A 22,907-nucleotide genomic window follows, 5' to 3' on the forward strand; every position below is an offset into this window, starting at 1 on the left:
TATTAGAAACTTTTTTCAGTGGCTGTTATCACTGTTTTGTTGAAAAAGAATTGCTTCTGCCAAACTATTAGTCACTCCTTCATTCATTCCTAATCAACGAGCTTCAGAAGATAACCAAATCTAACTACAAAAAAGGTTGAAGCAAATCGTGTCTTGCCGTCTGTTGTTGAAAGTAGTTCTGAACTTGTAAAAGTTGAAAGCTAATGGCTTTGTGAATTATAAATAATGACTCGCACCGCCTGCAGGGGCGTGTAAGAAGTGAAGTTTCGGAATAATGTTAAGACAACTGGCTTTAACAAGAGAACACAAACCGAGTTGTTCTTGAGCTTAATTGAAGTGTATGTCTGCAGTGTATTAAATGTTTTGTCTTCAACTTACTAAATGTGTGCTGGAAAAGGCTTCAGTCCCTTACGACCCTGAACACGATAAGTGGTTTGGAAAAAGATGGATGGATGTAAAACAATTCTCAACATGTAAAATGTGTGTACTCTCTTTGTGTTTTTAAAACTCCTAACCTACTTTATTCTTACCTTATTTTCCCATCTAACTCACCTCATGTACCTAAAATTCACCTCCTTTCTCTCTGGATTTTGGTAGCATGTGGAGAGTGGGTCTCCTGGTGGTGACCCTGTGTGCCACCCTATCGCTGGCCCAGTTCCCCCGGGAGTGCGTCACCCCCGCGGGGCTGCAGAGCGGCCAGTGCTGCCCGTCCCCAACAGGGGTGGCAGGGGACGAGTGTGGCTCCAGCACAGGAAGAGGGCAGTGTGTGACCATCGCAGCAGACAACCGGCGCCACGGACCCCAGTACCCTTATGCTGGACGTGATGACAGAGAGAGGTGGCCTCTGAGATTTTTCAACCGCACTTGCCAGTGTAATGGGAATTTCAGTGGCTACAACTGTGGGCAATGTCGCCACGGGCTGACTGGACCAAACTGTGATCAGAGGATCTCTGTGGGTAAGAGAATGGACACTGTCTAAACTCAGCATTAGCAAACAAAAAAATCTATGTCTATCTCTGACTGCACACCCTTTAAGATCTCAGTGGGCCTCAAAGACGTAGGAAAATACATCAGTCGAGGGAATGAGGGCAGCATTTATTGTTATGGAAAGGCAATGTCTATGTAAATTTTTAATAACTTTTTTTTTTTCCTCCTCTGTTCCTTTGTTCCAACCCCTTATCCTCTCTCTTCCTGCCCTTATGGGTTCCTCCACCCCATTAACCTCACTCCAGTAAGGAGGAATATCATGCAGATGAGCACAGCTGAGAAGCAGGCATTTGTGAACAATTTGGACCGAGCAAAGAGGACTGTCCACCCTAACCTGGTCATCTGTACACGACGGTACATACATAAGCATATATATATTGCATTATTGCAATCATTCTTTATGGGCTCGATTATGGGAAAAATAATGCTAAGTATATTTAAAAACTGATTTAATGAAGTCATTTGAAAGGGAGATTGATATTTATTCAGTCTGTGGGTCTGGTATGAAGACTGTGGAACAGACAGCCCAGCTTTGCCCAAGGACCTGCAAGCTAAGTCTAGTTGAGTCTGGCAGTTGAACACTCAGTAATGAACCCATGCTGTGTTTTGAAAATTATCAGTAAAATCATAAAATGTCTCCTGGCAGCTTTCTGTTTAGGCTGCAGGTGGAAGAGCAACTTATCAGTTTAGGCAGGAGTAGTTTTTTTCAGTAAAATGTTTTTTTTTCTTAATCTTTTTAAGTAACAGTACATACATCTGTGAATAACCTTCCAAGTCAGTTGAGGATTATAGTAGATGCATTTTTGAAGCAATTCTCAGCTGCAGGTAGAAGAACCCTTTTAACCTCCTAATAAAAAAAAAAAAAATGGGCATACCCTGGATCCCAGCTACAGGCATCATATCTCACACATCAAATCAACCAATATGAGTTTGGAGACTTGCATTAAAAAACGAGAGAATAATCTTAGAGCAGTGTGTAGGAAAAAACACAATGTGACATTTATCCTGCTGCTCATGTCACCTGTAGGTACCAGGAGGTGTTTGGGCCTGATGGCAACACCCCACAGTTTGAAAACATCACCATTTACAACTACTTTGTTTGGAGCCACTACTACTCTGTCAGTAAAACCTACCTGGGGCCGGGCCAGACCAGCTTTGGAGGCGTAGACTTCTCCCATGAGGGCCCTGGTTTTGTCACCTGGCACCGTTTTCATCTGCTGCAACTGGAGAGAGACATGCAGGTGCGAAGAGGGAAGGGAGGGAGGGAGAAAGAGGGGGATAGTGGAAAAGAAAATGGGAAGAAGACAAGGCTTTTGGGCTGATAGTTTGATGAAGGATGTGAGGATGGAAGAAAGGAAGGATGATAAGAGTAGGAAGGAAAGAGTGTGGACATTTGAAGAGATGGAAACGAGGAGAAAGAGGGAGCAGGGAGGGAATTATACAAAGGTGGAAAATAAGAAAATGAGGGTGGTGTAAAAAAAGAGGGATTGAAAGTGCAAAGACAGTTGAATCCAATATTAAACTGCATCAGTTCATGAAACACATGCATGTATCTATTGAGATACCCATGAACACTTCCTTTATTATTCCATCTATGCAGGACATGCTGGGTGACCCAACCTTCGCCCTGCCCTACTGGAACTTTGCCATTGGAGGCAGAGAGTGTGACATCTGCACCGACGACCTGCTGGGAGCCAGGAGCTCCTTTGACATCAGCTCCATCAGCTCCAATTCCGTGTTCTCCCAGTGGAGGGTCATCTGTGAGAGTGTGGAAGACTATGACACTTTGGGCACTGTCTGCAACAGTGAGGACAGTCGCAGAGACACACACTATACACCGTACTGTTCAGGATAGCAGTGTTGATGTACAGCGTAGTCTCAGCTACATCAGAAAAGAGGGCAAAGAGCTAATAAAGAGAGCATGTAGTACATAAACTGCTATAAATAATATCCACATTCGATATTGCTCGCTTTTACTACAGTTGGTTTGAAACTACTCAACTTCTTCTGAGTTGCTTTGTGCATCCAAAGTATTGCATTCTAATACACTGGATTTAAAAAAAAATTATTCCCTGAGCCTAATTTCTGTATAGCAGACTTACAGTTTTACAAGTGTTAATTCCCAATGGGTAAAGCGGTTTATGTTAGAATAAGGCAACTCTGTGTAACACTCTAATAATATAGACATTCTATGATCAGATTTGAAGGGATTGGGTCTCATTCCACCCTGGCACCAGATTACAACTCAAAATCACTAATTTTGCTTTAGTTTTCAAATACACATACAGTAATTCATACAATATACAATATGTTTTTCCTCTGTTATTGTGGAATAATAGAAGAATGTCAATCCTCTTTTAGCGTAGTGCTCTAGAACAAACACATGGGGGTGAGGGGTGTCCTTTTTGAGCAATTGCTCTATGTCTATAAGAAAAAAAAGCTGCAGGAATTTGGTAACAGGTAGAACATGTGAGTGGCCAACGTGTGAGAGATCTGTCTCATTAATCCCCTTAGAGAGTCATGACAGGCCCGGTATTTCCTGCGTCAACAAGCAACATCTCCTTAAATGGGTTAGGGGGGGGGGGGGGGGGGGGTTGCCTCATTTGTGCATGTGCTTGTTAAAGACAGGAATCTAGCAGTCTACTGGTTCCTTTGATCTGAGGGAATAATCTTCAAACAGACAGACATCTCAGTTATGTTGCCTTCTGTTTATGTGCTTGTGTATGAGTGGGAGAGAAAGCACACAAAAAGAAAGAAAAAGATCATGCATGCGAGAAGAAGAAAAAAACTTCTGTTCAGTCACAGAGCTCCCACTTGCTACTGTTGACTTGTAGTGAATAATTAACAAAGAAAACTGCCATCCTGTCATGTTCAAGACTGATCAAACTAGTCTAGTCTCCCACATAGAATTAGAAAGTAGTTCACACAACATCATCTGTCTTACCATTTTTGTGGGAACCACTGGCCTGAATCTGAGCTACAATGTCCCACTAACCACAAAAACCATAACTGTCATTGCTCAATTGTGATCTTTTTGTCTGAGAGTAGAGTTAAGTATATTGTACTTGCTGGATATTATTTCTGACCTTCTGCCCTTTATTACCCAGGCTCAGAGACCAGTCCCATCAGGAGGAACCCAGCGGGCAACGTGGCACGGCCCATGGTGCAGAGGCTGCCAGAGCCTCAGGATGTGTTGGACTGTCTGGAGCTCAACGCCTTCGACACTCCGCCTTACTACTCCACCTCCTCTGAGAGCTTCAGGAACACCATTGAAGGTGTGTCATGGGTCAGAATTAAAGCAGCACTAAAGATTTTAACATCCTCCCTTTAACCAATGGAGGATATTCAGGTTCAGTCAAGCTCAAACTGCAGAGCTGCTGAAGTACTGTGTAGCACACACATACACACACACACGCACGCACGCACGCACGCACGCACGGACACACGGTTAACTCCAACACAGCATTTGTTGTTCCTTATTTTGGTAAATCAGAGCTTTCATGTATTGGCTGTGTTGTTCGGTATTTTCAAGGCTACAGCGCCCCCCAGGGGATGTACGACCCGGTGATCCGCAGCCTCCACAACTTGGCCCACCTCTTCCTCAATGGGACAGGCGGACAGACTCACCTCTCGCCCAATGATCCCATCTTTGTGCTGCTGCACACATTCACAGATGCAATCTTCGACGAGTGGCTCAGCAGGCACCAACCAGGTACAGACAGACTGAACTAGATGCAGATACAAAAAACTCACTTGAAGGAAGAAAAGATGGTTAAACCTAATTTTCTCATCGTGCAGGTGAAGTAGTTTACCCTGAGGAGAATGCTCCAATTGGGCACAACCGGAGATTCAACATGGTTCCTTTTTGGCCTCCTGTCACCAATGCTGAGATGTTTGTCCCTGCCCCAGAAAACCTGGGATACTCCTATGAGGTCCAGTGGCCAGGTATGTAGCAGAACACACACACACACACACACACACACACACACACACACACACACACACACACACACACACACACACACACACACACACACACACACACACACACACACACACACACACACACACACACACACACACATGACCTTCCTCTCCTTTTTTCCATAGCTCGTGCCTACACCCTGTCTGAGATCATCACCATAGCCATTGTTGCGGCGGTGCTGGTGGTGGCAGTGGTGGGTGGTGTTATCGCCTGTGTCGTGCGCGCCCGCTCCTACCACTCAGCTGAGGCCCTGGAGCCACTGCTGGGAGAGACTTTCCGACGCTACTCACAGGATGACCGGAGAATGGACAAATCACAGTCTGTTGTCTAAGTACCTGCCTTTCTAGAGAGGCCTTAACATTTTCCTGCATTTGTTTTCCTTTTTTTTTTGTATTCCCCTACTTCTTACAAATAAAGTTGAACTGGTTTTGAAACCAGAGTCTGTATTTGCTATAAATTGTAGGGCTGGCATAGTCCTTTTGTTTGACACATACAGCAGAAGACATCAGACTGCCTGGAGCTGCTCAGTTTATAAAGAATGGGCATATTGCTGTTAGTTGACAATTAGGGGAGTATTTCTCGCCTGTAGTGTCCCTTTTTCAGCTCCCAGTTGCATGTTGCTAATATGTTTATACAGACAGAGTTCAACTGTAAAATTAATGACAACTGTCCTATCAGGTTGGATGTTCTTATTCTATTAATTCTGCACTTAATCTAGGCCTATTACCGTGAGAATAATATGCTGTACGGTATAAACAGACCACAGACAGGTCTTAATACTAGAGGCCTTTGCTGCAGGCCAAATTTGCTTGTCTGAAGCCTGAGGCTAACCATCAAACCACTTACGATGTAATGTTGCTTCTCAGCGATTAATCAGAGCCACGCAAATGTCCATGTCTCTATAACAGCACACACACTGCCCTCATGTGGATATAACATATTACTGCCACAGTATGAGACTTCAATTTACAAGTCATGTACTCCCGCATGGGTCGGAGAACATGCACACACCTGTTAGTGACGACGCAGTTCAGTGTAATTTTATACTTCTAGCATTTTTGTTTTCACATTTTTTCAATACACTGTGTCTTGCCTTTACCAAAACCGATGTAATGGGTAGGTTCTGAACTGCACAATGCATAAAGAAATAATGCGTTTGTAGGCTAGGAAAAATTACCAATAATTTAACAGTTGTGACACAGAGAACAATCTTAGAAAACAGCTTTTAGACCAACATGTGTAGAATCATTTTTTCATAATGAATTAAGAATTTTACACAATAAATTAATTAATCAAACAGGGATAAATGTCAAAATGAATAGGAACATTTTCAGCGGTTTTAGAACTAATGACCAGATGATGCAGCATATCATGCAGTGCTTCTCTGCTATAACTGCATGACGGTGTCAAATTATTTCTTGCTTCAGGCTATGCCAGTGAATGAAAATGCCAAATTTCCCATTAGTCCAGCTCCTTTGCTTGTGACAACCAAGACTTGTATTGTGAAATGACGTGCAACTGTGGGCACCTACATTTATAAGTGTAATTTATTTAAGTACTGTACAGTATGTAACCCACTCCTGGGTAAGTACACCTCGCTCTAGGTTCGGGGGAGCCGAGTTAGAGTGCAACAACCATAACACAACACAAAAAGGGTGTAATTGAACTGTAACTTTAGTAGATGAATTGCAAGGAAATCTACATTACATTTACTATGTGGAAAACAATAAACAGGCCCTTTAAACAAAATAAAATGTCTTTATGTGCAGTTCTCCAAAATGTTTATCCAGGTCAATGCCTTATGAGTGGTGGTTCCTGAGGTTAGGTCTGACGGAAGTTAAATCAGTCAAAAGTAATGAGTCAGAGTTCAAATTGCAATATTAGGCTTGTTCGAGAGGAGACAGGTCTGCACAGAATCGATCACTGGTGGTCGCCACCCAATGCATTCTGGTTAGATTTGTGTCCGATTTGATCCCGACTTGCTCTGACGTCATGAACACGTAGGCAACGCTAACCTCACAAGATCAAGGTGGCCGCAGGTTTGCGCATAGACAGTTAAATAAATGGACCAAAAGATCCCGTTGCTCTGGACGGAGACCAGTGAAGGCTATTAGAAGCACTTTTCCGGTGAGGGCTGAGCGTTACTGCGCAGCCTCAAAATGAGCTTGAAGACATAGATGTGACGAGAGCAACCTGTCTGAAAGTTGTAAGTCTTCTGGTAGCTGTGCCAAGAGAAATCTCAATCATACGACTGCAAGACCCAGGCGGACACAGGGTATGCTGGGAAACGCCTACCTCTCAGTTGATCTAACAGCTGATTGGTTCAGAATCTACGTTTTATATAAACTTTTTATTGTTTTTGAATTGGAGGGATTTGAATTGCTATTTGTCTGATTCAAAGTCTTATCCTGTACAAACCACATGTTGTGTGGCTGATATAGTTATGTTTAGAAGTCAGAGAGACTTAATCTGTTCAGATTACTGATAATCTACAGTGTGTTGTTAATTAAAATCAGCAACAGATCGCATGTAAAGCATTTTGACAGCTACTCTGTCATAATAAAAACAACTGGAGACTGTGTACAAGCTGACATATGGATCTGATAACATTATATTGAATCAGAATTGGACCTAACAGGATGTGAGTGTTTCTGTGACTTCCTATTCAGCCTGAAGGCTGCTGGAAACGGCTGGAAACTGTCCGATTTGACAGTGGATTTTTGTCACCGCCCCCCAGCTGCTGCCGCCTGCTCCACTTTACAGGCGAGGCGCAGTTTATCTCGAACAAGCCTATTGTCTATGTATATCTGCTGTTGGTACCAATCTGGGGGACTGGCACAATCCTACCACATGCCAGATATTTTATCCAGCAGTTTCAATGGAAATGGAGATCCGATTTCCTGGAAGTTGCACAGGGTGGCTCGCCATCTACTGGGTCAGTGAATCTTCCTCGTTGAATATTAGTAGTCACAAAAGACCTGGCCTGCATTTACAAACAGGCTCATGTCTCTGTTCTGTTTCTTCTTATACTTCTCTTATACAGTATATATCACATATTTCTGTTGTACAACATTATACCAGATTATAACAAATCAAAATAGTCACTGGCTAAGTGAAAATACTTCTGCTGAAACATTATTATTCTCATGTTTTTGAATATTGCTAGAATTATTTTTGTTCTAACAAAATATGTGTACACAGTGTAAAAGACAATCAACAATTTAGCTTAACACCATATTTAGGCATGTATTTAACATTAAACACACACACCCTTTAAACCTTACTTCCTCAGTAAAAGCAAAATGTATTTTTCTGTAAACAATACCCTCTTCACCAATGGAGTACACAATAATGGCTCATTTCAATAATGCACTTTTCTTATTTCACTATTTCTAAATAGAATACTGCTTGTAGGCCTCAACCATTTCAAGCAACACTAATAAAAGTGACCAAAAAGGTTAACATATTAGCCAAAATTACCGTTTTTCTTTCTCTCTTAGTAACATGGGTAATAATTTACACAGTAAATGTAATTTCGTATGTTGAAATAGCCTCGTTGCTAATGCTAACACACAACAACTAGCAAAATAGCACTGAAAAGCTAGCTTACTGAGGCACAAAGTGCAGCATTTTGAGATGAAACCGGCACTTCTTGCTGTCTCACGGCTTCCTCAGGGATACCTCGACAGTTATTTAATAACTGCACAATGCCAATGACCTTTACAATTAAGTACTTAAGTAGTATAAGTAGTTTTCAACCTCTGCAAAACCTTGTGTCATACGTCGCACGTTTTCAACTCAAGACTTTTTTTTTGTGTTAAGTCTTTATTTTTATTTTATTGTATTTCTTTATGTCCAATTACCTATATATATATTCTGTTTATGACTGTCAAACTATGTAATAACACATGTATTATAAGACTGATGTCTACGATAAAAAGGAAATTGTAACAACGCATTTTATGCATTCTTTGCTACTACATATAATATGTGTGTGTGTGTGTGTGTGTGTGTGTGTGTGTGTGTGTGTGTGTGTGTGATCTGTTCCAACCAATCTAACATTTCTGTTTTGTAATAACCAGAATCAGAATGGGTTTTATTGCCAAGTACGTTTTTTAACACATACAAGGAATTTGTTTTGGTGTTGTTGGTGCACGTCACACATTCTTTAGATTGAAAATTAAACAATATAAGTATAGGTACAAACAATATAAGTATAAGTATATTTACACAGTATGTATTAAGTTAAAAATAAAGAATAAATAAAGATATAAATAAAAAATAAAGAGCAAAGAGCATTACAGCAGAGAGAAAACAGTGGCATGAAGGTGGAGTGTCAGGGTGGTTTCCGGGCCTTGTTAATAAGGCTAGTGGCAGAGGGGAAAAAGCTGTTCATGTGGCGTGAGGTTTTGGTCCTGATGGACCTCAGCCTCCTGCCAGAGGGGAGTGTCTCAAAGAGTTTGTGTCCGGGGTGTGAGGGGTCGGCCACAATCTTTCCAGCACGCTTCAGAGTCCTGGTGGCGTATAGGTCCTGGAGCGGCGGCAGATTGCAGCCAATCACCTTCTCTGCTGACCGAATGACACGCTGCAGTCTGCCCTTGTCCTTGGCAGTGCTAGCAGCGTACCAGATGATGATGGAGGATGTGAGGATGGACTCAATGATGGCTGTGTAGAAGTGCACCATCATTGTCTTTGGCAGGTTGAATTTCTTCAGCTGCCGCAGGAAGTACATCCTCTGTTGTGCTTTCTTCAAGAGGGAGCTGATGTTCAGCTCCCACTTGAGGTCCTGGGAGATGGTAATTCCCAGGAAGCAGAAAGACTCCACAGTGTCAATTGTGGAGCCACAGAGGGTGATCGGGGCAGGTGGGGCTGGGTTCTTCCTGAAGTCCACAACCAGCTCCACTGTCTTTAGAGCGTTGAGCTCTAGATTGTTTTGCTTGCACCAGGTCACCAGGTGGTCAGCCTCCCACCTGTAGGCGGACTCGTCACCATCAGAGATGAGTCCGATGAGGGAGGTGTTGTCCGCAAACTTCAGAAGCTTGACAGACTGGTGACTAGAGGTGCAGCTGTTGGTGTACAGGGAGAAGAGCAGGGGGGAAAGAATACAGCCCTGAGGGGATCCAGTGCTGATGGTCTGTGAGTCGGAGACGTGTTTCCCCAGCTTCACATGCTGCTTCCTGTCAAACAGGAAGTCAGTGATCCACCTGCAGGTGGAGTCAGGCTAGCCTAGCTGGGAGAGTTTCTCCTGGAGCTGAGCCGGGATGATGGTGTTAAAGGCAGAGCTGAAGTCCACAAACAGGATCCTGGTGCCGGAGGATGTAGTGGAGGGCCAGGTTGACTGCATCGTCTACAGACCTATTGGCTCTGTAGGCAAACTGCAGGGGGTCCAGGAGGGGGCCGGTGATGTCTTTGAGGTGTGAAAGCACAAGGCGCTCAAAGGACTTCATAACCACAGAGATCAGGGCGACGGGTCTGAAGTCATTAAGTCCTGTGGTCCTTGGCTTCTCGGGGACAGGGATTATGGTTGAGGTCTTGAAACAGGCTGGCACGTGACATGTCTCCAGTGAGGTGTTAAAAATGTCTGTGAACACTGGAGATAGCTGATCAGCGCAGTGCTTCAAGCTGGATAGGGAGACAGCATCCGGTCCAGCAGCTTTCCTGGGGTTCTGTCTCCTAAAGAGTCTGTTGACGTCCCTCTCATGGATGGAGAGAGTTGTCACTGAGGTGGGTGGGGGGGGGTGGAGGGGGGACCTTTATGGAGGGCATTGGTGGGAAGGCCCAGGACCCTGCTGAGGTAGGGGAGGTGGAGGTGAAGCACAGTGGCTGTAGCTGCAGGCAGGTGTCGTGGGGGATGGTGTCAGGACTGTCCTTTTGTCTTTCAAATCGACAGTAGAACTCGTTCAAGTCGTTGGCTAGTTGTCGGTCATTGAAGCAATTCACACATTGTTACGGCGAGGCTATGACCCAAAACACGGAGTATCACCACACGGACACAGAAAAAGTTTGAAATATCTTTTAATGTACGTTGACAAACAAACAAAGCAGCGAAGGACAGTCAAGCTGCGCTGGGGGATGAGACAGGACAGCAGCAAGCGCGGGCAGAGTGTGGTGTGTCCAAAAACTCTCTTAGGAATCCGAGCTGTGAGGCAGAACGATAGAAAGATGATGGGCTGGCGGAACAGCAGTCCACGGCAACAGGTCTAGTAGTGTAGATCTGAACAGGGGAAAGAAACAAACAGGTAAGTGGAGCACGAGGAAAAAGGCCACGCCGGGCGACCTACTTTCTCTCCTGCAAAACAGACATACATAGGGAAAAGGGGAGAGACACACACACCCACCCAGGACGGGGGAACACAGCTGCCCCCATAACACAAATAGCATTTGAGAACATAAATACAAAAACAAGAGAGGATTAGGAACGCAAACTGCCCAAACTTTGCAGCAATCTAAATAAATGCAAAAAAACACCAAAACTTTTGAGATACAAAAAATACTCCGGTAAATATAGAGGAAATGTAGTGTAGGTCATAGTGCACTTCATTAGTTTCTTACCATCATCTCTCTGGCCAACGCTCCACCAGCGCTCTGCTGTCTTTCAACACTCTGAAACCTACTTGAAGATGAGTTTCCTCCGTTAATACGGCTTGTAACTGTTGGTGTGACCACCACGCCGTGTCGACTTGCCATATCCACCAGATTCATCGTTGTAGTCACCATATCCATAATAGTTGTAAACAGGGTAATCATAGCCACCGTATCCTCCATATCCTTGATTATTGAAACCATAATTGCCATAATTCCCATAGCCATGATTCCAGTAGTTGCCATAACCCTGGTTCCAATTCTGATTGGGACCACCGCCTCTTCCTTGAGACCTGGATGGGTAGCCACCTCTGCCTCCCCAGTACTGCTGCTGCTGCTACTGTTGCTTGGACATTGCCACTTTTATTTCACACTTGCTTAGTCCAATATTGTGGTACTTTTTCTCCATGATGCCCTTAACTGGTTCCTCGTCTTTGAATGTGATGAAGCAGAAGCCTCTCCTTTTGTTGGTTTTGTTTTCCATGGGAAGTTCAATTGACCAGCTCTCCGAAGGCACTAAAGTATTCTCTGACTTTGTCTTCAGGAGTGTCTGGAGAGAAACCACCAACAAAGATCTTCTTTATGGGCTCCTTGCTCTTCATGTCTTTGGCTTTTTGGGGGTCAGTGACCTTTCAATTGAGTTATGTTCCTTCTGTGTGGCAACCTTGTCAACACTGTCTGGTTCTTTGAAGAGCACAAAGCCAAAGCCCTGTGAATGGCCAGTCATGGGGTTCATTTTTAAAGTGCAGTCTACAACCTCCCCGTACTTGGAAAAATAATCTTTCAGGTCCTTCTTAGTCGTGTCCCAGCTGAGCCCTCCTACAAACATCTTACCTTCATCCTCCTCGTTTTTACTGGCATCAATTATTGATCCCTCAGGATCGCCCCCCACCAGGCCACAGTCACCGGCTGCAGACATCGGCTCATCACTGTTTGCCTCCCCATCCTCTTCCATTCACATCATGGTCGTGTCATTGCTGAACTCATAGTCGTCCAACATTGTTTTTGGCTTTTAAACGTTGACGCTAAACTCAAGCAACGTCTGAATTATTTGCAGAAGCTAAGAGCTGACGTTAGTTGGCTTGCTGACAGCTAATGCTAGCTAGCGGTTACCTAATATTTTTGTTATCATGTAGCCATCTGTTGGGGTCTGGCCACAGGATCTCATCAACATCACAAGCAATGTCTTCTCTCGCTAAGCATCAGGGAAAATATCCCCTTGTGTGCCATATCCATCCCTGGATTGACCTCACCTCAATGTCTCCGCAGGCCTGTTCCATTGCCTGCAGAAGAGGCACATGGGCATGTGTTTGGCGGTCATATACGCGCCATTTCCAAGCGGAAAAAAAATCCTCTATAGGATTTAGAAATGGCGAGTAAGGGGGCAAGTACACAACTTCAAATTGATCATGGTTGGTGAACCAGTTCTGGACCAGAGCAGCCCAATGGAAGTGCATCTAGAAATGTGATTATGTGTTGCGCATTATAGGAACCCAGTTTGGCATGATGGTGCCGTAGCCCTCAAAGACTTATGGCAGCACACAATGTGATATTTCCCCTGCGCTGCCCCGGGACGTGCACAATTTCCCCAATTATATTACGTCCCCGTCTGTTTTTGCTAAGGTTGAATCCAGCCTCGTCAATGTAAATACATTCATGCGGCTGGGCAGCTCCATCCATGTCCAAGATTCTCTGTAACAAAAAATACATATTGTGGATGGCTTTACTCAAAGCACACACCTACACTACTACACATACAGAACCGACCCACCCCACCACACAGGTACCTGTGTAGCTTTCTGAATGTATCTATGTGGTACTAATCCAGTGGTACATATTCATCTGTTACTGGACGGCACCCATTCTTTATTGTAAATGTAAAGGACTGAAACACTTACCTGTACATATTCATGTCGAAGTTCTTTGACCCTGACACTGTTCCTCTCAAATGGTACCCTGTACAATTGCTTCATGGTCATGTTGTGCTTTACCAAGATGCGTCTGATAGTTGTAATGCTTACTCGATTTATGTTGTTGAATACTTGCCTATCTGCAAGTATTTGTTGCTGTAGCTGGTGGAGACGGATTGCATTGTTTGCTCTGACTAGGTTCACTATGGCAAGTTCCTGCTGTTGGGTGAACAGGCGTCCAACCCCAGTAGGTCTTCTAGCCATTCTGTAGAAAAATGCAACCACAAATTGTTCTCGTTTGCTTCTTTTTTACAGTACTGCGTATACTGAACTTTACTGTATTTACCATACACATTACTGAAACATCTCAACACGTTATCACGGTATGTTTCACAAAACTACCACTTTTGTTGGAAAAGGAGCATTAGCCACCCTGGAATACAATACATGTGATACAGTAACGTCATATGGTACAGTACTGTAAATACTCTAGATACAGTCTGAGTAGAGTAGAGAGTTGAAGACATACCTGTTTTCCAGTCGGAATGTCCTTATTATGGATGAAACTGTGTAACGGCTTAGATTAGGATGGACTCTCTGCCCAGCTTCCCTCATAGTCAGGCTATGGTTTATGACATGGTCCACCAAAGTTGCTCTTATGTCATCTGAAATAATGGTCCTTGCGTGGCCTCTTCGACCACGTCCTCCTCTCTCTCTCTGTCTTCCTCTTCCTCTGCCTCTAGCTCTCCCTGCCTCCATGCTTGCAAAGTTCTCAAAATGGCTTAACTGAGGCCTTTTTGTAGCTGGCTGATTGGTGTTCAGTTATGTAAGTAAGTATTTTCAGGTGTGTGTCTACATCTTTTCAATTAACCAATGTGTGTTGTATTTTGAATAGATGTGTTTTCCCAATGTTACCCTGAGATTTCATTTTTGAACTAAGTGTCTTATGTATGAAATAGTGTGTAGCGTCTAGGAGCAAGTGTGTTGCAGAAAGGAGCAAGTGTGTTACAGAATTGCAACTAAAGTGCAAAGTAGTGCTTTTGTTTAAGGTATGGTTACACTTTGTTTAAGGTATAGTAACAACAACTTCAAGTTATGTTACTTTGGTTTAAGCATGTGTCTATAGTGTTCAAGCAACGGGCAAAAACTGTAATATGGGTAGATGTGACAGTCACACACAGAACAATCATTTGGCCACTGTTACCCTCCCAGAAGATATGAACATTAGTGCCTTTCATGTCAAGTGTACTCTCATGCAAGTACTCTTATTCTCAGCTGCAGAAAAATGCATTACAGTTTTGCAACCAGTCGAAAGGCCCCATTGTCGGTTTTTGATGGAAAAGAGGGAAAGAAGGGCTACGCGGTGGAAAAGGTGCCATTGCCCATTGCCTTCTGAAATATTCCTCATAAATGTTTGAGGTAAAGGGAATTTGAGGCTAGTTGTGAAAACCAGCAGATCAGTCTTCTTGCTTAATGAAAGAGAAGGGAGATGTCGATGCATCTGCCCCCTGCCACTCCCACGAGAGTTGAATTGAAATCCATTGAAGCCCACATGATAAAATACAGTATTAAAAAACATGTAGATTTGTTTTTAGCTGCTAAACAAGTAGCAGAAAAAAGTTTTATCTTTCAGAAAAGAAGAACCATTATAATGTTCTAACATTCTGGTTAAATGTGCAATTAAACCATTTAGCCATTTCTCCATTTTAAAACCCTCTTCACGCCAGCCTTTAGGCAAGGCAATTGTTCATCTGGAGAAGGATAAACCAGACCGTGATGGCTGGGTTTCAATAAAGCTTGCAATGTGAACAGATGGCTTTGATTAATGCAGAGGCTCCAGACAGTAGCTCCCGAGATGCCTCCTATTTCCTAAATGAGACATTTGTGTGCAAATGTATTGTTTGTCAAGTTGTCACCAGTAACTCCAGTAATTAAAGTAAAAGGTCTGTGCATTTACAAAAATAAATGGCACAGATTTAGTCTTCCTTAGCGTTTCTCTAACTCAGGTTGAAAACATCTTTGTCCTAGTTTTAAACTCATTCCTTCAGCTTCCTCTACAATGTTGTACTTCTCAAACTAATCTCTCCTCTCCTCAATGGTGGACAGTAACTATGTGAATTTAATCAACTAAGTACAATTTTGAGGTACTTTTATTTGAGTGTTTCTATTTTCTGCTACTTTTTAATTTGTATTTACTAATATTGTACTTTTTACTCCACTCCATTAATTCAATACCTTTATTTACTATTTACTTGGCAAATTTAGATTGATAATCCAAAATATAATCAACAAATACATTATTATGAATTATTATAGGTTAAGATAATACCTAGAATTGATCCCTGGATGGAAATTCTACAGTAAGCTACCCAGCAGTATAAAAAGTAGTAAAAATTAGCCCCACCTTTACCAACTGCAATATTAAAGTGATGCACACACAATTATAACCCAATAATATATATATATATATAGAATAAACATTATTCTGAAATGGGCCATTCTTCATAATGTGTACTATTACTTTAAGTATATTTTGTATTGTATTTCTACACTGTGGCTTTGCTACTTTTACTTAAGTAAGAGATCTGAGTACATCTTCAAGCACTGACTCTTCTGCTGTCAGTCTACAATAGTACCTACTCTGTGATGTAGTGCTGCCCTGTCATTCCATGATATACTGACACACACTTGACTAAACCTGAGTGACATTAAATGTGTATTCATGTTTAACAAAGACAGAGAGAAAGAGCGATAGAGAGAGACAAAGAGCATAACCACAACAATAAAACTCCCCCAAGGCTAAATTCTGATCAGTGGTTTGGAAATACATGCAAAAATATGCAAAAAATGCTTGAGCATTTATCCTTAAAAATGTAACTGCAGGCACAGACGTCCTTGTTTAACAATTCAGGAATCTTAGATTTTCTCAGATATGTCTTTTCTTTCTGGTCTGCATCTGTGGGATTTGAAAGTCAAACAATGATATCCCCTAGCTTATCCTACTCAGTATTATTCCAGAGAGAAATCACAAAGCATCAAGAAATATTTCTGTGTTGTTATCATCCCTCATCAAAATATGACCATATTTAAGGGGACTGGTTGTTTCTCTAAAACATTATACGCAGAGATACATGCAGGAAGTAAGTAAGCAGAACAATAGAAGTCCTGGACTATAAACAAGTTTTGTATACAAAACTCTAACAAATGAACATTTAATAAGATCACTAACAGTACATTCAGTTGTACAATGTTACACAATCCCAAACACTGTGGCTCTGAGGACTACTGACATGAATGAAATGAAATAAATTGTGAAGACTGTGACGAAAACATAAATATCACACTATAAATAAATTCATATAAAACAGGTATGAGTTTTCTAAATAAAGTTTGCACATTGCACTATAACAATACTTCCTGAAAGACATCTGATCAAGTTACAGATAATGAAAACAGTAATAAATAACTTGGTAAATAAATCGCTGATATTTAAAGTATTAAAGATATTAAAAGTACATTGATTATTCAAGCAATCATGCCACACCTTTAATGATTAGAATATGAGAATAAAGAATAAAAGTAAAACTGTCTAACCTAAAACCTTATTGCCATACAAAAGATTGGCAGAAGCACTTGGCATGTTTTGAGTCTTAGGAGTTGATCACAGTAGTTAACTCTGAATGAACAGAAGTCTATAGACAGCACTAAATACATGTGACATTGTGTCTTAAGAGATGCTTCTATTGCATTGATGTGTGGTCGGCAGATACAAAAGTTTGGAGATGGTAATTTATCCATGAGTGTGTTTACATGATGCATATCGATGCTAAAATATATTATTAATACCTTGATCGGGATAACTAAGACACATGATCATCAGTTAGGACACTGCTGTATTGGCTTATTTAATATATGCTTTTGGTGCTTTGATTTCTATGAGCATCGTTTCTATGGTAACTTTAAAAATATCCCATTTGTATGAACACCGAGATATTCATGATTGGGATAAGAAGATTAATATAACATAATGTCACTGTCAGGCAGAAACCTTGTATTTCCATATATATTTATTGTTTCATAAATCAGTGCTATTGGTCACTCTTTTCATCTTTCTGTGTTTTTTTACAAATACTTAAACAGTGACAGGGCGATTTCAACTGTCTTTGTCTGAGGTAAATAACTCAGTAAAGGCTAAAATGAAAACATCTCAACTCATTTTAGCCTTGGATATACAAGGTTTTTGCCCGACAGCAACGCAACACGTAAGTTCTTATAACACCTTAACAGGAATAGGAGTTTATATTGGGAACACTGTGCATGTTAACACCCAGTTGCAGTTAGAGGTAGCTTTTACCAAACTAAATTCAGATACACTTACAGTATCTACTCTACCTATGATTTTAAACAAAGCTATATCACTTTAACTGTCCACGTTTTCCTTCTTAGGCTTGTGTGAGGCAGTGCTACAGGAGGCAGCTACATTATTTCAACTAATACTATACTCTACTTTGTAAAGACATAATGACGACCGGACACAACGGGCCGTGTCTCAAGAGAGTACTGTTAGGACTACAGTTCCCTTGGTCTTCTTGAGGATATCCACAGCTTCAGCGTGAGTCACGCCCTCCAGACAATGTCCATTCACGGCAATGATCTGATCTCCACGTTTCAGCCTGCCGTCCTCTATGGCCGCCCCCTGCAGAGTATACAAAGACTAGTCTGTCACCATGTACCATCAGAGATCCCGAGCTGGTTACACCATGACAGTACAAACACAAAAAACAAAACAATACTGCAATAACTGAAAGGAAATATAACTGATCACACTGAAATGAAATGTCTTTCTGAATTAAATTCTGTTAAACATGTTTAAAACTGCTGTACGTGTTTAAATGATACATTTCTGGATGATGTAATAACAATGGCATTATTACTGTACAATTAAAGGGTGTAACATTTTTAACCAATGATGTATTTAGAATTCTAAATAGTGAAACAATTTGTGATCTTTTTACAAGTAACAGCATGTTAATACAGTTTTTGCCCGTTGCTTGAACACTATAGACGCATGCTTAAACCAAAGTAACATAACTTGAAGTTGTTGTAACTATACCTTAAACAAAGTGTAACCATACCTTAAACAAAAGCACTACCTTGCACTTTAGTTGCAATTCTGTAACACACTTGCTCCTTTCTGCAACACACTTGCTCCTAGACACTACACACTATTTCATACATAAGACACTTAGTTCAAAAATGAAATCTCAGGGTACCATTGGGAAAACACATCTATTCAAAATACAACACACATTGGTTAATTGAAAAGACGTAGACACACACCTGAAAATACTTACTTACATAACTGAACACCAATCAGCCAGCTACAAAAAGGCCTCAGTTAAGCCATTTTGAGAACTTTGCAAGCATGGAGGCAGGGAGAGCTAGAGGCAGAGGAAGAGGAAGACAGAGAGAGAGAGGAGGACGTGGTCGAAGAGGCCACGCAAGGACCATTATTTCAGATGACATAAGAGCAACTTTGGTGGACCATGTCATAAACCATAGCCTGACTATGAGGGAAGCTGGGCAGAGAGTCCATCCTAATCTAAGCCGTTACACAGTTTCATCCATAATAAGGACATTCCGACTGGAAAACAGGTATGTCTTCAACTCTCTACTCTACTCAGACTGTATCTAGAGTATTTACAGTACTGTACCATATGACGTTACTGTATCACATGTATTGTATTCCAGGGTGGCTAATGCTCCTTTTCCAACAAAAGTGGTAGTTTTGTGAAACATACCGTGATAACGTGTTGAGATGTTTCAGTACTGTGTATGGTAAATACAGTAAAGTTCAGTATACACAGTACTGTAAAAAAAGAAGCAAACGAGAACAATTTGTGGTTGCATTTTTCTACAGAATGGCTAGAAGACCTACTGGGGGTGAACGCCAACGCCTGTTCACCCAACAGCAGGAACTTGCCATAGTGAACCTAGTCAGAGCAAACAATGCAATCCGTCTCCACCAGCTACAGCAACAAATACTTGCAGATAGGCAAGTATTCAACAACATAAATCGAGTAAGCATTACAACTATCAGACGCATCTTGGTAAAGCACAACATGACCATGAAGCAATTGTACAGGGTACCATTTGAGAGGAACAGTGTCAGGGTCAAAGAACTTCAACATGAATATGTACCGGTAAGTGTTTCAGTCCTTTACATTTACAATAAAGAATGGGTGCCGTCCAGTAACAGATGAATATGTACCACTGGATTAGTACCACATAGATACATTCAGAAAGCTACACAGGTACCTGTGTGGTGGGGTGGGTCGGTTCTGTATGTGTAGTAGTGTAGGTGTGTGCTTTGAGTAAAGCCATCCACAATATGTATTTTTTGTTACAGAGAATCTTGGACATGGATGGAGCTGCTCAGCCGCATGAATGTATTTACATTGACGAGGCTGGATTCAACCTTAGCAAAAACAGAGGACAGGGACGTAATATAATTGGCCAAAAGGGCAATTGTGCATGTCCCGGGGCAGCGCGGGGGAAATATCACATTGTATGCTGCCATAAGCCTTCGAGGGCTACTGCACCATCATGCCAAACTGGGTCCCTATAATGCGCAACACATAATCACATTTCTAGATGCACTAGATGCTGGACCACAGCAGCCCAGGTTTGTTGTTGTCTGGGATAATGTTAGTTTCCATCGGGCTGCTCTGGTCCAGAACTGGTTCACCAACCATGATCAATTTGAAGTTGTGTACTTGCCCCCTTACTTGCCATTTCTAAATCCTATAGAGGAATTTTTTTCTGCTTGGAGATGGCGCGTATATGACCGCCAAACACATGCCCGTATGCCTCTTCTGCAGGCAATGGAACAGGCCTGCGGAGACACTGAGGTGAGGTCAATCCAGGGATGGATTCGGCACACAAGGGGATATTTTCCCCTGATGCTTAGCGAGAGAAGACATTGCTTGTGATGTTGATGAGATCCTGTGGCCAGACCCCAACAGACAGCAGGATCCATAAGCCCACTTGCGCACAATTGTGTTTTTCTGTGTTTACAGTAGTGTATTGTTTGTTTTATTTTTGATTTAACTGAATTTACTGTACTGTAAAATATACTACTGTAATGTAATGATTTTGAATTCAGTATTTCATTTTTTGGTTGTTGTGAAAACATACCGTGTGGAACTGAATAAAAACATTGAAAACATAAGACTGCAGTTTTTTATATAAAGTAGACTAGTGTGTTGCTGCTGATCTGAAAGTGTATTCATATAATGCAAGTGGGTATCATTTTGTCATCAGAGTGACATTTTGACAAAGGATTGTTAGGTTTTGATAGCAGAGTTTCAATTTGACATTGATGTGAATGGTTTATTTCCCAGCGTTGTGTCTTGTTTGTGTGTAGAGTTTTGACACAATGAGCCAAGTTTTGTAAAACGTGTTCAAGCAACGGGCAAAAACTGTATTATCATTGCTCACTCATCAGCTGTTAAAAACCTTTTTTCAGTTTATAATTGTGGCTTTGTGTTCTTGTCTCTTACTGTGCGGTATAAACAGATACTTTGCCAGTATAACTGAATTACATGCTGTGCTGTAATTTGATGTCCACACCAGGATCCCCATGAAAGACTTCTCCCTGAAGGACGTTATCTCACCTTGTTGAAGACAGTTTTGATGTAGATCGGCAGGTCTCCGTGAGGGCTGCTGAACCCTCCTACGATGCTGAAGCCCAGGCCCGAGGAGCCTCTCTCTAGAGTGATGGTCTTATACGTACGAGCACTGCGGGAAAAGGATGCATAACAATGCGTGTGTGGTGCTGGCCATGCTAGTGCTGCACTAGCTCTGCACTGAAATATATATATGTATATGTGTGTGTGTGTGTGTGTGTGTGTGTGTGTGAGTGCGTGCGTTCGTCCGTCTCACCAGGACAGAAAAAAGATGAGAAAAAAGAGTTACATTTCTAATGTACTGTATTTTTAAATGTAAATGTGAATCCCAGAATTATTAGAGTTTTGTTTTCACAACTAAAGTGTAATATTCAAGAACACAGTTTTTTTACAAGTAATTAATGTTCTTCCTTTAATTACTATAATCACTGACTTGATTTAAATCAGTTGCCAGACGTTTTACAGTGTCTTCAAATGTATTATTTAGTTTAAGGAGCTGTTGAAAAACAAAAGTGTTATTTTCACAGCAAGAAGCACAGCAAAATACAAATCACAAGAAACACTGCAGCTCCTTCTGTCCAAAAGCATTGCTCATTATTGTCAAGGGAACCGGGGTCTGCCTTTGTCCTTATTTTGATCATAAAGTACAACAGCAGAAGACTGTCAGGAAACTGATTCTTACGAGAGGTTGTTGTGAAAGCGGGGCAGGCTGCTGGACTGGCTTGACGTCCGCGCATGCATATCACTGTGGTCCTTTGTGCTGCACCCATCAGAACCCACTGCCACCTACACACGCACACACAGACACACACACACACACACACACACACACACACACACACACACAACTTTTGATGTTTTTTTAACACACGATGTACTTGTCAACAAGGGCGTAAATCCCCCCCATCTAAGGGTTGTATCCCCCCTAGAAAACCATGCTGTGTATTGTAAATAACATAATGAGGTATACTTAAAATACCTGTGTAAGTAGTAAAACAACACAAACCCCAAAAAATGCTTTTTAAGTTTAGAAATATTTTGAGTCCCCCCTCCCTTGCCTCACAGTGGTTTGGTCCACTGCCTGCTGTAAGTTAGGATCTGCACTCAGTCACATCGGTAGTGACAGGAATGTAGTAAGTAGGCTGTTCAAGGCTGTTTTATTCACATTAAACATTGGATGAAGTTGTTCTTTTCTCAAATGGAAATTATGCTGAGTAATTAATGAATTAGTCATGACAAAAAAAAGTTTGCTATGTTAGTTTAATATAATGTAACGTTACCTAGCTTGTTTAATAGCTTGTTGGATAGAAATGCACCCACTACAACTAACGTTACCACGGCGATAAACCTAACGTTATGTGTGTGTGTGAACTGATATTAGGGTTAATATTGTCTGTGTTTTGCTCAATATGAAGTAAAGTGGCTGATCAGTTAAATATATATCCTCTGTCCCAGACGAAACCTAATATTTATGTGGAGGACGCAAGATCATTTTATAATTATAATATGACCGCGTGGTGAACCTATGAACCTAACTCATATTTAGACATCTGACGTTAAAGATTTGTGTTGTTGCCCAGATAAAATGACAGAGAAAAGAAAAACAGGCATAAGATCCTTTTTCAGTACACCAAAACGCCAAGTAGTAAGTACAATAAGTCCTCATATCAGGACAATTTGGTAACATCTTTATAAGAATGGGTGCTTATAGAAATACTAACGTCACTATTTCACAGGCAAAGGAGACAGAAAGAA

General features: G+C 41.6%; 2 protein-coding genes and 1 pseudogene across 2 annotated transcripts in view; 1 reads left to right on the top strand and 2 right to left on the bottom strand.

Moving 5' to 3' along the window:
* Window positions 1-598: 598 nt before the first annotated feature.
* tyrp1b (tyrosinase-related protein 1b) lies at window positions 599-5,393 on the top strand. Its single transcript, XM_078269097.1, has 8 exons — window positions 599-956; window positions 1,233-1,341; window positions 2,015-2,228; window positions 2,588-2,792; window positions 4,095-4,262; window positions 4,520-4,699; window positions 4,786-4,932; window positions 5,098-5,393. The coding sequence occupies exons 1-8, from the start codon at window positions 599-601 to the stop codon at window positions 5,301-5,303; spliced, it is 1,587 nt and encodes a 528-aa protein (XP_078125223.1). The 3' UTR covers window positions 5,304-5,393.
* A 6,134-nt stretch (window positions 5,394-11,527) lies between these two features.
* On the bottom strand, window positions 11,528-12,554 carry LOC144529803 (heterogeneous nuclear ribonucleoprotein D0 pseudogene; annotated as a pseudogene).
* A 4,396-nt stretch (window positions 12,555-16,950) lies between these two features.
* The window catches only part of LOC144523724 (multiple PDZ domain protein), a 42,729-nt gene continuing 36,772 nt past the window's right edge, over window positions 16,951-22,907 (bottom strand). Inside the window, 3 exon segments of the mRNA XM_078259510.1 lie at window positions 16,951-18,160; window positions 21,141-21,264; window positions 21,835-21,943. Coding sequence (XP_078115636.1) covers window positions 18,014-18,160; window positions 21,141-21,264; window positions 21,835-21,943 — 380 coding nt within the window. The 3' untranslated portion in view covers window positions 16,951-18,013.

This window comes from Sander vitreus, chromosome 2, assembly GCF_031162955.1.
Source record: "Sander vitreus isolate 19-12246 chromosome 2, sanVit1, whole genome shotgun sequence".
NCBI lineage: Eukaryota > Metazoa > Chordata > Actinopteri > Perciformes > Percidae > Sander > Sander vitreus.